The 14,838-nt window shown below is 44.7% G+C and overlaps 1 protein-coding gene across 1 annotated transcript in view; it reads right to left on the bottom strand.

Annotated features, from left to right (window-relative positions):
- exosc8 (exosome component 8) overlaps positions 1 to 14,838 on the bottom strand; it is a 34,459-nt gene that overhangs the window by 8,184 nt on the left and 11,437 nt on the right. The window contains exons 6-7 of the mRNA XM_072477053.1: positions 12,523 to 12,628; positions 12,353 to 12,398 (exon numbers count right to left, since the gene is read on the bottom strand). Of these exons, the coding sequence (XP_072333154.1) occupies positions 12,353 to 12,398; positions 12,523 to 12,628 (152 nt within the window). The remainder of the gene's footprint in view (positions 1 to 12,352; positions 12,399 to 12,522; positions 12,629 to 14,838) is intronic.

Raw genomic sequence — 14,838 nt, 5'->3', positions numbered from 1 at the left:
TCTATCTTTATCTTAAAAACATTTAATGAAGGAGCCTCTACTGCTTCACTGGGCAAGGAATTCCATAGATTCACAACCCTTTGGGTGAAGAAGTTCCTCCTAAACTCAGTCCTAAATCTACTTCCCCTTATTTTGAGGCTTTGCCCCCTAGTTCTGCTTTCACCCGCCAGTGGAAACAACCTGCCCGCATCTATCCTATCTATTCCCTTCATAATTTTATATGTTTCTATAAGATTCCCCCTCATCCTTCTAAATTCCAACGAGTACAGTCCCAGTCTACTCAACCTCTCCTCGTAATCCAACCCCTTCAGCTCTGGGATTAACCTAGTGAATCTCCTCTGCACACCCTCCAGTGCCAGTACGTCCTTTCTCAAGTAAGGAGACCAAAACTGAACACAATACTACAGGTGTGACCTCACTAACACCTTATACAATTGCAGCATAACCTCCCTAGTCTTAAACTCCATCCCTCTAGCAATGAAGGACAAAATTCCATTTGCCTTCTTAATCACCTGTTGCACCTGTAAACCAACTTTTTGCGACTCATGCACTAGCACACCCAGGTCTCTCTGCACAGCAGCATGTTTTAATACTTTATCATTTAAATAATCCCTTTTGCTGTTATTCCTACCAAAATGGATAACCTCACATTTGTCAACATTGTATTCCATCTGCCAGACCCTAGCCCATTCACTTAGCCTATCCAAAACCCTCTGCAGACTTCCAGTATCCTCTGCACTTTTTGCTTTACCACTTATCTTAGTGTCGTCTGCAAACTTGGACACATTGCCCTTGGTCCCCAATTCCAAATCATCTATGTAAATTGTGAACAGTTGTGGGCCCAACACTGATCCCTGAGGGACACCACTAGATACTGATTGCCAACCAGAGAAACACCCATTAATCCCCACTCTTTGCTTTCTATTAATTAACCAATCCTCTATCCATGCTACTACTTTCCCCTTAATGCCATGCATCTTTATCTTATGCAGCAACCTTTTGTGTGGCACCTTGTCAAAGGCTTTCTGGAAATCCAGATATACCACATCCATTGGCTCCCCGTTATCTACCGCACTGGTAATGTCCTCAAAAAATTCCACTAAATTAGTTAGGCACGACCTGCCCTTTATGAACCCAGGCTGCGTCTGCCCAATGGGACAATTTCCATCCAGATGCCTCGCTATTTCTTCCTTGATGATAGATTCCAGCATCTTCCCTACTACCGAAGTTAAGCTCACTGGCCTATAATTACCCGCTTTCTGCCTACCTCCTTTTTTAAACAGTGGTGTCACGTTTGCTAAAACAGTCAAGAGTTGCTTCTCGGTCCTAATTTCTTCATACTTATAACGCTCCTTGGGATTTTTCATTACATTAATGCTGCTTTATAAATACTAGTTGTTGTTGTAATCAAATGCCATCTTGTTTAGGGCTGGCAAATAACAGTCACGCATGTCAAGAGAAACTGAACTGAGGAACTCACAATCTTTGCACTCTCTCAGAAGACACTGGATACTTCACATACAAGTACATGGTTTCACCAGTTACAGACAAACCCATGCAAAAACTACGAGGCATATACCATATTGGGTGAACACAAAGGGTCATAGACCCTTAAATTCAATTTGATTACAAAATTCAGGCACCTGCAAGCAGCCAGCTGAACAGATCCAGACACAAGGGACAGGTTACAAGTAGGCCAGCCTTAGGCCACTGCCCAATAATATCATCTCCTCAAAACAAACTAGCCACCGCCTCAGGATTGTTAATTGAATAATCTGGAATTAAAAAATGTTAGTTTTAGTAATGCTGACCATCTGGCGACAAATGTCATTTAGGGAAGGAAAGCTGCTGCCCTTGCCTGGACTGGTCTGAATGTGACTTTAAAAGCAAGGTGACTGATTCTTAACTGCCCAAGCAAGCCACTTAACTGTATCAAAAACCAGGATGAGAATCTGCAAGAATAAAACCGGACGAGCAAACTGGCATCGACAAAGGCGGTGGACAGAGATTAGTCAAGCAACAGTCTGACATAATCATACTCACAGAATCATAGCTTACATTCAACGTCTCGGACTCCTCCATCCCGTGGTATGTGCTGTCCCATGGCAGGATACATCCCATCCACCAAAAGTGCACAGTGATATGCAGTAGATATAGAGTGGTCCTGGGAATTACGAGCATTGACTCCAGATCTCATGACGCCTTATAGCAAAAGGTTAAAAACGAGCAAGTAAACTTCCTGCTGATCATCATCACGGTGGCAGTAGTTAGCACTGTTGTCTCAGCGTCAGAGACCCGGGTTTAATTCCGCCCTTGGGTGGCTGTGTGGAGTTTGGACTTTTTCCCCCGTGTCTGCGTGGGTTTTCTCCAGGTGCTCCAGTTTCTCCCCACAGTCCAAAGATATGCAGGTTAGGTGGATGAGCCTGCTAAGTTGCCCCTTAGATGTGGTTAGTTGGGGTTATGGAGTTACGGGGATAGACCAGGGGAGTGGGCCCAGGTACGGTGCTCTTTCACTATGGCAGAGCCCAGATGATAGTACAGAAGATAAGGCTGAAGTGTTTGCAAACACCTTCTGTCAGAAATGCCAAATGGATGATTCATCACTGCCTCTTCCCGAGACCCCTACCATCACAGAAACCAGTCTTCAAGTAATCCAATTTACTTCACATGATAATCAGAGGAACTAAGCTCAATGGAAGTCCGTGAGCTTTGGAAACATCCCGACAGTAGTGCTAAAAACTTGTGCTCCAGAACTAGCCGGACCTCAGCCAAGCTGTCCCAATGTAGCGACAACATTGTCATCTGTCCAACAAACTAGAGAATTTCTCAGGAATGTCCCTGTCCACAAAAAGCAGGACAAATCCAATCCAGTCCATTACCACCCTATCAGTCAACTCTCAATCAGCAAAGTGATGGAAGCTGTCACCCAACTCCACCTCTGCCTCAGGTCATCTGCTGCTGGAACCTTCATCCATGTCTTTGTTACCTCTAGATTTGACTATTCCAAAATGGTCTCCCATTTTCTCCTCTCCATAAATTTAAGGTTATCCAAATGCTGCAGCTTATGTCCTAACTTGTACCAAATCTCGTTCACCCATCAGCCCTGTACTCGCTGTATTCCTGGTTAAGTAAGGCCCCAATGTTAAAATCCCTCCATGCCTGCCAACGCACCCCCCCCCCCCCCACCCTACCATTTCTGTAATCACCTCCAGACCCACAGCCCTCTGAATATCTGTGCTGTTATGATTGTGGGCCAGACCCCCAGACATTTTGTATGACCTGGTAAGGGACCAGTAATTTGCTTACAGTAGCCAAAGTTTGGAGATCCCAGGTACTGACTAAGAGAATAAAGGCACAAGATGCCATGGTTTCTGAACGAACAAAATAAACTTTACTATTCAAAGTCAAAAAAATAAAACAATTTACAAGATCTATTTTATACGCCAACATTCAGAATTATGAGGAGCATGTGAATTAACAGAGAAGCTTTGGTCCAACACACCACAATGCACCATACATGGCGGATGCAACAAGACATCCCACGGATTTCTCAGCAACCCACCCAGATGTCAGTATCCACTGTGAGTTACACAATCTCATTAAAACTGTCGCCCTTATGAGGGATTGCAAACATTTCACCTTCAGCGATCTAACTTCTTTGAATAATAATAATCTTTATTATTGTCACAAGGCTTACCTTTGCACTGCAATGAAGTTACTGTGAAAAGCTTAATTCCTTCCAAAAACCACTCAAAGTTAGACTGCCTCAATGACTGCTCATCTCTCAAGGTTTCAAACTAATCCCACAGGACTCCCGAATCTGCACTCCAGCCCCAACTCTCAGGCACAACTCCAGCTTTTCAGCTATGCCGAGCAGAACATCATTGCTCCAAAGGGTTACCTTTTCCACAATGGCTTGCAGCACAGTCACCAACTTTCCACAATCTTTTAGCTCTCCAAGGCTTCTCCTGAGCCCTCACTATTTGGTGCCTGTCAACCCCAGCACTTTTGCTATTTGGAGCCTCTTTTGGGTTTTTTTGCTCCTCTCCCTAGTGGTTCCCATCAATAGTTTCTTCCTTCCACATCCCCCCCTCCCCCCCAGTTCTCTCTCTGGGGCTGCACCCAACTCCTATTTTCCTTGATAGGGTTTCCACTGAACCATGCACGCTCCTGATTCACACATGTACAGAAGTTCCCAGGGCATGTCAGGAGTTGTAGTTTCCAACCTCCGCTTGGAAATCAGGTAAGATCCTATTTCTTGACAACTCTTTGAATTCTGGCCTCTTCAGCATTATAAAATCTAAATTGCTCCACCATTGTTGGCAGTGTCTTAATTCCCTTGCTAAATGTCTCTGCTCCTCTTTCCTCCTGTAGGACACTCTTTAAAACCTGTCATGTTGACCAGGTTTATGGTTATCCACCCCATTATGTCTTTTTAGGCTCGGTAACATGCTTCGATTTATAATGCCTCATTGAAGCACCGTAAAACATTTTCTTTCATTGAAGGTGCTATATAAATACAAGCTGTTATATACACTGATAGGGCAGCACGGTGGCGTAGTGGGTTAGCCCTGTTGCCTCACGGCGCCGAGGTCCCAAATTCAATCCCGGCTCTGGGTCACTGTCCGTGTGGAGTTTGCATATTCTCCTTGTGTTTGCGTAGGTTTCGCCCCCACAACCCAAAGATGTGCAGGGTAGGTGGATTGGTCACGCTAAATTGCCCCTTGTATAGTGTATAATTATATACACTGATTGCAAATGCTCAGTTTGGGTTCCTGTGCTATATAGATTCAAGCTGTTATTATTTATTTATTTTTTTAAATAGTTTTATTCTCCTTTTTCACATTTTCTCCCAAATTTACACCCAACAATAAACAATAATCAGTAACGAATGCAATGGCAATCCCCATATCAATAACAACGTTCCCATCCTCCCACCAAACAGTAACCTGCTTGTTAACATAAACAAATGACAAATAGGAATCTCAGGAATCACCCATAGTCATCATTATCACATACAGTCCACCTCCTCCCAGCACCTAATGTTCGATGTAATCCAATTCTTGAAAGTGCATAATGAATAACGCGCATGAGTTGTAGAACCCCTCCATCCTTCCCCTCAGTTCAAATTTGACCTTCTCAAGAGTTAAGAATTCCAGCAGGTCCCCCCGCCACGCCAGGGCACAGGGTGGAGAGGTTGATCGCCACCCTAACAGGATCCACCTTCGAGCAATCAACGAGGTGAAGACTACAACATCTGCCTCTGCGCCCGTTTCCAACGCCAGCTGGTCTGACATCCCGAATATGGCCTCCCGAGGGCCCGGGTCCAGTTTCACGTGCACCACTTTAGAGATTACCCTAAAAACCTCCTTCCAGTAATCCTCCAGCTTTGGACAGGACCAAAACATATGAATGTGGTATACGGGCACCCCACCGCAACTATATACCACCTTCAGCTGTATCAACCCCAACCTCGCACATGAGGTGAAGGCGTTCACCCTCTGGAGCACCTCACACCAGAACCCCTCCTCCATACCCTCTACAAGCTGTTATAAAATACTCCGATTGCCAATGCTCAGTTTGGGTTCCGCTCAGACCAACTGGCTCTCGACTTCAGTAAACCATGCCCTAAACACAGACAAAGAAACTCCAGAATGAAGTTGACAGTGACTGCCCTCGACATTGAACAGCATTTGAACAAGTGCAGTATCATGGAGGCCCAGCAAATTGAAAAAAATGGGGGATCGGAAGAATACATTCTACTGGTTGGAAGCATACCTAGCACAAAGGAAGATAGTTGTGGTTGTTGGCCCCATGAATATCTGCAAGAGTTCCTCAGGGTGACATCATAAACCAAAACATCTTCAGCTACTCCATCCTAAGTTCAGAAGCTGGGATGTTTGCTAATAATTAAAGTGTTCATTCGCAACTCCTCAGATATTAAAAGCAGTCCATGCTTGGATGTAACATGATCTGGATAACATTCAGGCTTGGGATGTTAAGCAAAAAGTAACATTCCAGCCACACAAGTGTCAGGCAATGAACATCTCCAACAAGAGAGAGAGTCTAATCACCTTCTCTCAACGTGGTATGGCATTACCATCACCAAATACCCCACCAACATCCTGGGAGTGATCACTAAACAGAAACTTATCTGGACGATATTGTGGCTACAAAAGCAGCTCAAGGCTGGGTGTTACACAGCAACTAACTCATCTTCTGACTCCCCATAGCCTTTCCACCAGTGACAAGATGCACTACTGCAACTTGTCAATGCTTCTTCGACAGCACCTCCCAAACTTGCGACCACCTCCAAATCACATATCATCCCAACTTGGAAATATAACACTGGTTCTTCATCATCATTCAATTTAATCCTGGAAATTCCTTACCTGACAACATTGTGGGAGCACATACTTCACATGACTGCAGTTCATATGGCTCACTATCACCATCTTGAGGGCATTTAGGGATGGACAATAAATGGTGGCCTTGCTAATGACACCCACATTACTTGAATACATTTTAAAAAATTATTTCATAGCTCCATAAGATCCCATTTCAGTCAATAATTGGATTATGTTGCAATGCTTTCAAAGTTGAAAATGCAAAGCAAATTTATTAAGGAAAACAACATGCAAGTAATCCAACAATGCAATAACAGTTTTAATTGTAATGGAAAGTAATTTATCTAACTTATCTTGCAGACAAAATAATTTTTTTAATCCCCCAAACTAATCTGATCCTTTATGAATAACTGTAAATACAAACAGTAATGTTCTTTCCTGTCAGGATTTTCAAGCTGTCCATCTATCTCAAAAGAGAAGATAAAAAAAACAAATAACACTGGCTTATGCTCTAAACAAGCACGGTGAAACGCCCCAGTTTAAAATCAAGCTTTGGACCTCATCTGCATTAAACCAGCGAGCTGCTGATGCCAATTAGGCCTCCCAGTGTACAACAACCAGGCCGTACAAATTCCAACTGGCTTTGACACAGAGCTGGCCCAGATGGAGGTTCTGGGGAGATTGAACTGGAGTGGGCAAGCCTAGGTCGGCAGAAATCGACTGAACTTTATAGATCCAGGGACACTGCTGGACCCATAGGTTTTCCTACCATTTTGTGGACAGTCTGCGGCGATCTCTTTAAGGACTGACAAGTAGTGCACCGAAGACCCAGGACAACTTGATAATTTTTTTGCGGTACAACATTCACCCAGTGACCACCAATTTCAATTGGGTTCTACAAGTGACATTGCAACCCTGATCTGAAAATGGAGGGTACCCCGATCTCGGTTTCAGAAGATGCCCAGCACACCTACAAGCTGCCAATTTCCCATTTACCCCCTGTGCATTTCTGGAAGAGATCAGGCAAATCAATCCAGCAGTGGGCAGTAGAGCGGAGCTGCTGATTCGCTGTTGCAAGGGAAATTTGGTTACCTCCGTTGTGGTCACCCTAACTTGAAGGTGTACCTGAGCTAGAGACCCTAGCTGTTCGAGTGAAGACAAGAATCCAGCAGAGGGCAGTAGAGCGGAGATGCTGATTGGCTGTTGCAAGGGAAATTTGCATACCTCAGTTGTGGTCACCCTAACTTGAAGGTGGTTTGTTGAGGAGCTGTTGTCAAGTGACACTTAAACCCGAAACACTTCTTCAGTGTTTCCCTCCCTATCCCCTCCTCTAACCAAAAAAAAACAACCACTGTAAAGATCAAGGGGAAGGCTCGAGGTCAGATAGAAGTAGAAAGAAGTTGAACCGTGATGCCACAGCCTGCAGGTAAGGGATTCGCTGGTGACTGATAAGTAGTTTTTATTTTATTTTCCCTCAGGTGTTATCATGCAGGGCGCAGAGGTTGCTGAGTGAGTGCTTGCTGAGAAGGGGAGTGAATAACAGGTAAGCGCTTTCTTTTTTTTTTATCTAGAGGGGTTGGCAGGGAAGGTAGTGCAATGTTCCTCCTGCAGAATGTTTGAGGTGAGGGACGCCAACAGTGTCCCTGCTGATTTCATCTGTGGGAAGTGCACCCATCTCCAGCTCCTCAGAAACCACGTTAGGGAACTGGAGCTGGAGCTGGATGAACTTCGGATCATTCGGGAGGCAGAGGTGGTCATAGATAGAAGCTTCAGGGATGTAGTTACTCCGAAGAATAAAGATAGATGGTTGACGGTGAGAGGGGCTGGGAGAAGCAGTCAGTACAGGGATCCCCTGTGGTCGTTCCCTGAGTAACAAGTATACCGCTTTGGATACTGTTGGGGGGGGGGAGACTTACCAGGGGTAAGCCATGGGGTGCAGGTCTCTGGCACAGAGACTGTCCCTGTTGCTCAGAAGGGAAGGGAAGAGAGGAGTAGAGCATTAGTCATTGGGGACTCCATAGTTAGGGGACAGATAGGAAATTCTGTGGGAATGAGAGAGACTCGCTGTTGGTGTGTTGCCTCCCAGGTGCCAGGGTGTGTGATGTCTCGGATCGTGTTTTCGGGATCCTTAAGGGGGAGGGGGAGCAGCCCCAAGTCGTGGTCCACATAGGTACCAACGACATAGATAGGAAAAGGGATAGGGATGTAAGGCATGAATTCAGGGAGCTAGGGTGGAAACTTAGATCTAGGACAAACAGAGTTATTATCTCTGGGTTGTTACCCGTGCCACGTGATAGCGAGACGAGGAATAGGGAAAGAGAGGAGTTGAACGCGTGGCTACAGGGATGGTGCAGGAGGGAGGGTTTCAGATTTCTGGATAATTGGGGCTCATTCTGGGGTCGGTGGGACCTCTACAAACGGGATGGTCTACACCTGGACCAGAGGGGTACCAATATCCTGGGGAGAAATTTGCTAATGCTCTTCGGGAGGGTTTAAACTAGTTCAGCAGGGGCTTGGGAACCTGAATTGTAGCTCCAGTATACAGGAGGTTGAGAGTAGTGAGGTCATGAGCAAGGTTTTAAAGTTGCAGGAGTGTACCGGCAGGCAGGAAGGTGGTTTAAAGTGTGTCTTCTTCAATGCCAGGAGCATCCGGAATAAGGTGGGTGAACTTGCGGCATGGGTTGGTACCTGGGACTTCGATGTTGTGACCATTTCGGAGACATGGATAGAGCAGGGACAGGAATGGTTGTTGCAGGTGCCGGGGTTTAGATATTACAGTAAGCTCAGGGAAGGTGGTAAAAGAGGGGGAGGGGTGGCATTGTTAGTCAAGGACAGTATTACGGTGGCAGAAAGGATGTTTGATGAGGACGCGTCGATTGAGGTAGTATGGGCTGAGGTTAGAAACAGGAAAGGAGAGGTCACCCTGTTAGGGGTTTTCTATAGGCCACCGAAATGTTCCAGAGATGTAGAGGAAAGGATTGCAAAGGTGATTCTGGATAGGAGTGAAAGCAACAGGGTAGTTGTTATGGGGGACTTTAACTTTCCAAATATTGACTGGAAACGCTACAGTTCGAGTACTTTAGATGGGTTCGCTTTTGTCCAATGTGTGCAGGAGGGTTTCCTGACACAGTATGTAGATAGGCCAACGAGAGGCGAGGCCGTATTGGATTTGGTACTGGGTAATGAACCAGGACAGGTGTTAGATTTGGAGGTAGGTGAGCACTTTGGTGATAGTGACCACAATTCGATTACGTTTACTTTAGTGATGGAAACGGATAGGTATATAGCGCAGGGCAAGAGTTATATCTGGGGGAAAGGCAATTATGATGCGATGAGGCAAGACTTAGGATGCATCAGATGGAGAGGAAAACTGCAGGGGATGGGCACAATGGAAATGTGGAGCTTGTTCAAGGAACAGCTACTGCGTGTCCTTGATAAGTATGTACCTGTCAGGCAGGGAGGAAGTGATTGAGCAAGAGAACCGTGGTTTACTAAGGCAGTCGAAACACTTGTCAAGAGGAAGAAGGAGGCTTAGGTAAAGATGAGACATGAAGGTTCAGTAAGGGCGCTCGAGAGTTACAAGTTAGGTAGGAAGGACCTAAAGAGAGAGCTAAGAAGAGCCAGGAGGGGACATGAGAAGTCTTTGGCAGGTAGGATCAAGGATAACCCTAAAGCTTTCTATAGATAGGTCAGGAATAAAAGATTGACTAGGGTAAGAGTAGGGCCAGTCTAGGACAGTAGTGGGAAGTTGTGCTTGGAGTCCGAGGAGATAGGAGAGGTGCTAAATGAATATTTTTCGTCAGTATTCACACAGGAAAAAGACAATGTAGTCGAGGAGAATACTGAGATTCAGGCTACTAGACTAGAAGGGCTTGAGGTTCATAAGGAGGAGGTGTTAACAATTCTGGAAAGGGTGAAAATAGATAAGTCCCCTGGGCCGGATGGGATTTATCCTAGGATTCTCTGGGAAGCTAGGGAGGAGATTGCTGAGCCTTTGGCTTTGATCTTTAAGTCATCTTTGTCAACAGGAATAGTGCCAGAAGACTGGAGGATAGCAAATGTTGTCCCCTTGTTCAAGAAGGGGAGTAGAGACAACCCCGGTAACTATAGACCAGTGAGCCTTACTTCTGTTGTGGGCAAAATCTTGGAAAGGTTTATAAGAGATAGGGTGTATAATCATCTGGAAAGGAATAATTTGATTAGACATAGTCAACACGGTTTCGTGAAGGGTAGGTCGTGCCTCACAAACCTTATTGAGTTCTTTGAGAAGGTGACCAAACAGGTGGATGAGGGTAAAGCAGTTGATGTGGTGTATTTGGATTTCAGTAAAGCGTTTGATAAGGTTCCCCACGATAGGCTACTGCAGAAAATATGGAAGCATGGGATTCGGGGAGATTTAGCAGTTTGGATCAGAAATTGGCTAGCTGGAAGAAGACAAAGGGTGGTGGTTGATGGGAAGTGTTCAGACTGGAGTTCAGTTACTAGTGGTGTACCACAAGGATCGGTTTTGAGGCCACTGCTGTTTGTCATTTTTATAAATGACCTGGAGGAGGGTGTAGAAGGATGGGTGAGTAAATTTGCAGATGACACTAAAGTCGGTGGAGTTGTGGACAGTGCGGAAGGATGTTAAAAGTTACAGAGGGACATAGATAAGCTGCAGTGCTGGGCTGAGAGGTGGCAAATGGAGTTTAATGCAGAAAAGTGTGAGGTGATTCATTTTGGAAGGAATAACAGGAAGACAGAGTACTGGGCTAATGGTACGATTCTTGGCAGTGTGGATGAGCAGAGAGATCTCGGTGTCCATGTACATAGATCCCTGAAAGTTGCCACTCAAGTTGAGAGGGTTGTTAAGAAGGCGTACGGTGTGTTAGCTTTTCTTGGTAGAGGGATTGAGTTTCGGAGCCATGTGGTCATGTTGCAGCTGTACAAAACTCTGGTGCGGCCGCATTTGGAGTATTGCGTGCAATTCTGGTCGCCGCATTATAGGAAGGATGTGGAAGCATTGGAAAGGGTGCAGAGGAGATTTACCAGAATGTTGCCTGGTATGGAGGGAAGTTCTTATGAGGAAAGGCTGAGGGACTTGAGGCTGTTTTCGTTAGAGAGAAGGTTAAGAGGTGACTTAATTGAGGCATACAAGATGATCAGAGGATTGGATAGGGTGGACAGTGAGAGCCTTTTTCCTCGGATGGTGATATCTAGCACGAGGGGACATAGCTTTAAATTGAGGGGTGATAGATATAAGACAGATGGCAGAGGTAGGTTCTTTACTCAGAGTAGTAAGGGCGTGGAATGCCCTGCCTGCAACATATGGACGATAAGGGAATAGTGTAGATGGGCTTTAGAGTGGTTTCACAGGTCGGCGCAACATCGAGGGCCGAAGGGCCTGTACTGCGCTGTAATGTTCTATGTTCATGACCCAAAATCAAATCATCCAACGTCAATTTTCCCAAACTAAAAAAACATTGCGAGATCATCATCATAGGAGACCATCGGCCATCGAGTCTGCACCGGCTCTTGGAAAGAGCCCCTATCCAAGCCCACACCTCCACCCTATCCCCATAACCCAGTGACCCCACCCAACACTAAGGGCAATTTAGATGGCCAATTCACCGAACCTGCATATCTTTGGACTGTGGGAGGAAACCAGAGCACCCGGAGGAAAGCCACGCACACACGGAGAGCACGTGCAGATTCCACACAGGCAGTGACCCTGGAGCTGTGAAGCAATTGTGCTAACCACTGTGCTCCCGTGCTGCCCAAATATCTTCCTGACTCCTGCTTGCTTTGCTAAGATGTTTAAAAATGCTCCCTGCCAGTCATCAACCCTTTTAAAACAATTATTCCAGAAAAAGAAAACTTGTCAGGCTTAAATGGGTTTTGAATAACCTAAACACATAAATTCAAATATTAGAACATTTAATGAAGTCTTTACATAATTCAAAATTGTATTTGATACTTGAATTCAAAAATGCTAAGAGCAAAGTCTGCTATTGATTTTTACTTACCTTCCCTTTTTCAATGCATAGATCCTCCATCTTGATGATCTGTGAACTGGATTTTTGAGAAAAAGTTGAATTGCTCCACAGATTTTAAATTTGTCATACTGCTGTACAATGAAAAACATTAAATATGCAATTAAATTCTGTAAAGTTACTGATGAAAATGAGATTCTTACTTTTCTATGATGTCAAAAATGAACTGACTTGCTGCTTGTGCTTGTTCCCCCGGAGGGCCAGGTCGAAACCTTGATGAACATAATGGTGGTAAATCTACATTTGGCACTGTAATAAATAAAACATTGGTTGGCCCATTTTAGTTTTACCATGTTCATGGCACTTTACATTTTCTATGTTTAAATAAATGAAGAGAGCGACTGTCCATACCTGCAATGCTGCTGATTGCAAAAATTAGAACATAGAATATAGAATTCCTACAGTGCGGAAGGAGGCCCTTTGGACCATTGAGTCTGCAAAGACCCTCCGAAAGAGCACCTTGCCAGGCCAACTCCCCCGTCCTAACTCCGCAACCCCATCTAACATGCACATCTTTGAACAGTAAGGGGCAATTTAGCATGGCCAATCCACCTAACCTACACATCTTTGGACTGTGGGAGGAAACCAGAGCACTTGGGAGGAAACTCACGCAGACAGAGGGAGAACGTGCAAACTCTACACAGATAGTCACCCGAGGCCGGAATTGAACCCAGGTCCCTGACGCTGTGAAGCAGCAGTGCTAACCACTGTGCCGCCATGCCGTCTATCATTATTTGCCACCTTTGGGGGAGCAAAGAGCAAAATTGCAATTAAATAAGTGTTTCTTTCCATTTATCTTAGTGTTCTTATGTAGACAAATACCATAGTCAAAAGTGCACAGCCATGTCTTGCCTATAGGAATCTGGTGGTGGTAGTTGGTTGAGGGATAAATCATGAACAACCAGGGAACTCCCTGCTGTTCTTCAAATAGTGCCATGGCCTTTTATGTACATCTGAACAGGTAGACAATGACTTGATTTAACATTTTATCTGCAAGTCATACCTCTGACATCGCAGCACTCCCTCAATACTACATAGATGCTGCTGCCTCGTCTATGTACTCAAATTCTGGAATATAGCTTGAATCCACAACCTTTTTTTCGCAGAGAATGAAAATTGAAAGCACATATTATGTGCTGAAAAATATAGTTCACTGTGATTTAATGATTTACCAAATAATTTACCAACTACACATCTGGAAATGAAAGGATACCACTTCCTACTATGAACACAATGTGTTAACATTACACCAAATGACCTGCAGCTCCTTTGGACTTTATTTTTAAATCTAGCATGTGTCAAATTACCAAGCCAATGCACCAAAGAACAAGATAGCATTTGGGTTTGAGTCAAATCAGTGAGGTTTTAAATTGAATAACTGGTATGAATCATTTCACAATAATAATAATAATCTTTATTGTCACAAGTAGGCTTACATTGCAATGAAGTTACTGTGAAAAGCCCCTAGTCGCCACATTCCGGCATCTGTTTGGGTACACAGAGGGAGAATTCAGAATGTCCAAATTACCTAACAGCATGTCTTTCGGGACTTGTGGGAGGAAACCGGAGCACCCGGAGGAAACCCACGCAGACACGGTGAGAACGTGCTGACTCCGCACAGACTGTGACCCAGCCAGGAATCGAACCTGGGACCCTGGAGCTGTGAAGCCACAGTGCTACCGTGCTGCCTGCCTATTAACACAGCCTATTAAGTTCAGAGTGAACTTGCATCGGAACATTGAAACAGGATTGGAGTATTCACTCCTCAAGCCTTTTCCAGCACTGAATTGAGACCAGGCTTCAACTCTATTTATCCACCCTACTGCAGATCCTTTGATACCTTTAGCGAATAAATTTCACCTGAGCCAGAAACCACACCTTTATAGAAGAGAATTTGAGATCTCGATGACTGTCTGTGTGTAAAAAAAGAATCACTATTGAATTTTACAGATTATGCAACTTTGCTCTGGATGCGCAATCAAAGCAAATAGTTTTTCTGTATCGACCCTATCAAATTTCGTCTTCATTAGGAATATAGTAGGAATAGTTATTAAGCCCATCGAGCCTGCTCCACTAATCAAGAAGATCATGGCTGATCATCCACTTCAATGCCTCCACCACCCCCACACGATCCCCATATCCCTTTGCCACAGCTATTTCAAAATCTGTCAATCTCTGCTTTAAACATACTCAGTGACTGAGTTTCCACATGCCTCTGGGGTAGAGAATTCCTAAGATTCACAGGCTCAGCGTAAAATAATTCCCCTCATCTCAGTCCTCCTATTTTGAAATTGTGCCCCCTGGTTCTAGACACTCCAACCAGGGAAAACATCTAACCTGTCTACTACCCTTTTAGTATTTTACTTCACCTCGTTCTCCCCAATCTAACTGTTGTAGATGCATACGCAATTATACTATTGCTAGGAATTACCACCACAGTCCTTGTGAAGACAAAATCC

This window comes from Scyliorhinus torazame, chromosome 15 (assembly GCF_047496885.1).
Source record: "Scyliorhinus torazame isolate Kashiwa2021f chromosome 15, sScyTor2.1, whole genome shotgun sequence".
Taxonomy (NCBI): Eukaryota; Metazoa; Chordata; class Chondrichthyes; order Carcharhiniformes; family Scyliorhinidae; genus Scyliorhinus; species Scyliorhinus torazame.
Note: the sequence above shows the minus strand (reverse complement) of the source record. Positions and strands in the feature narration are given on the sequence as shown.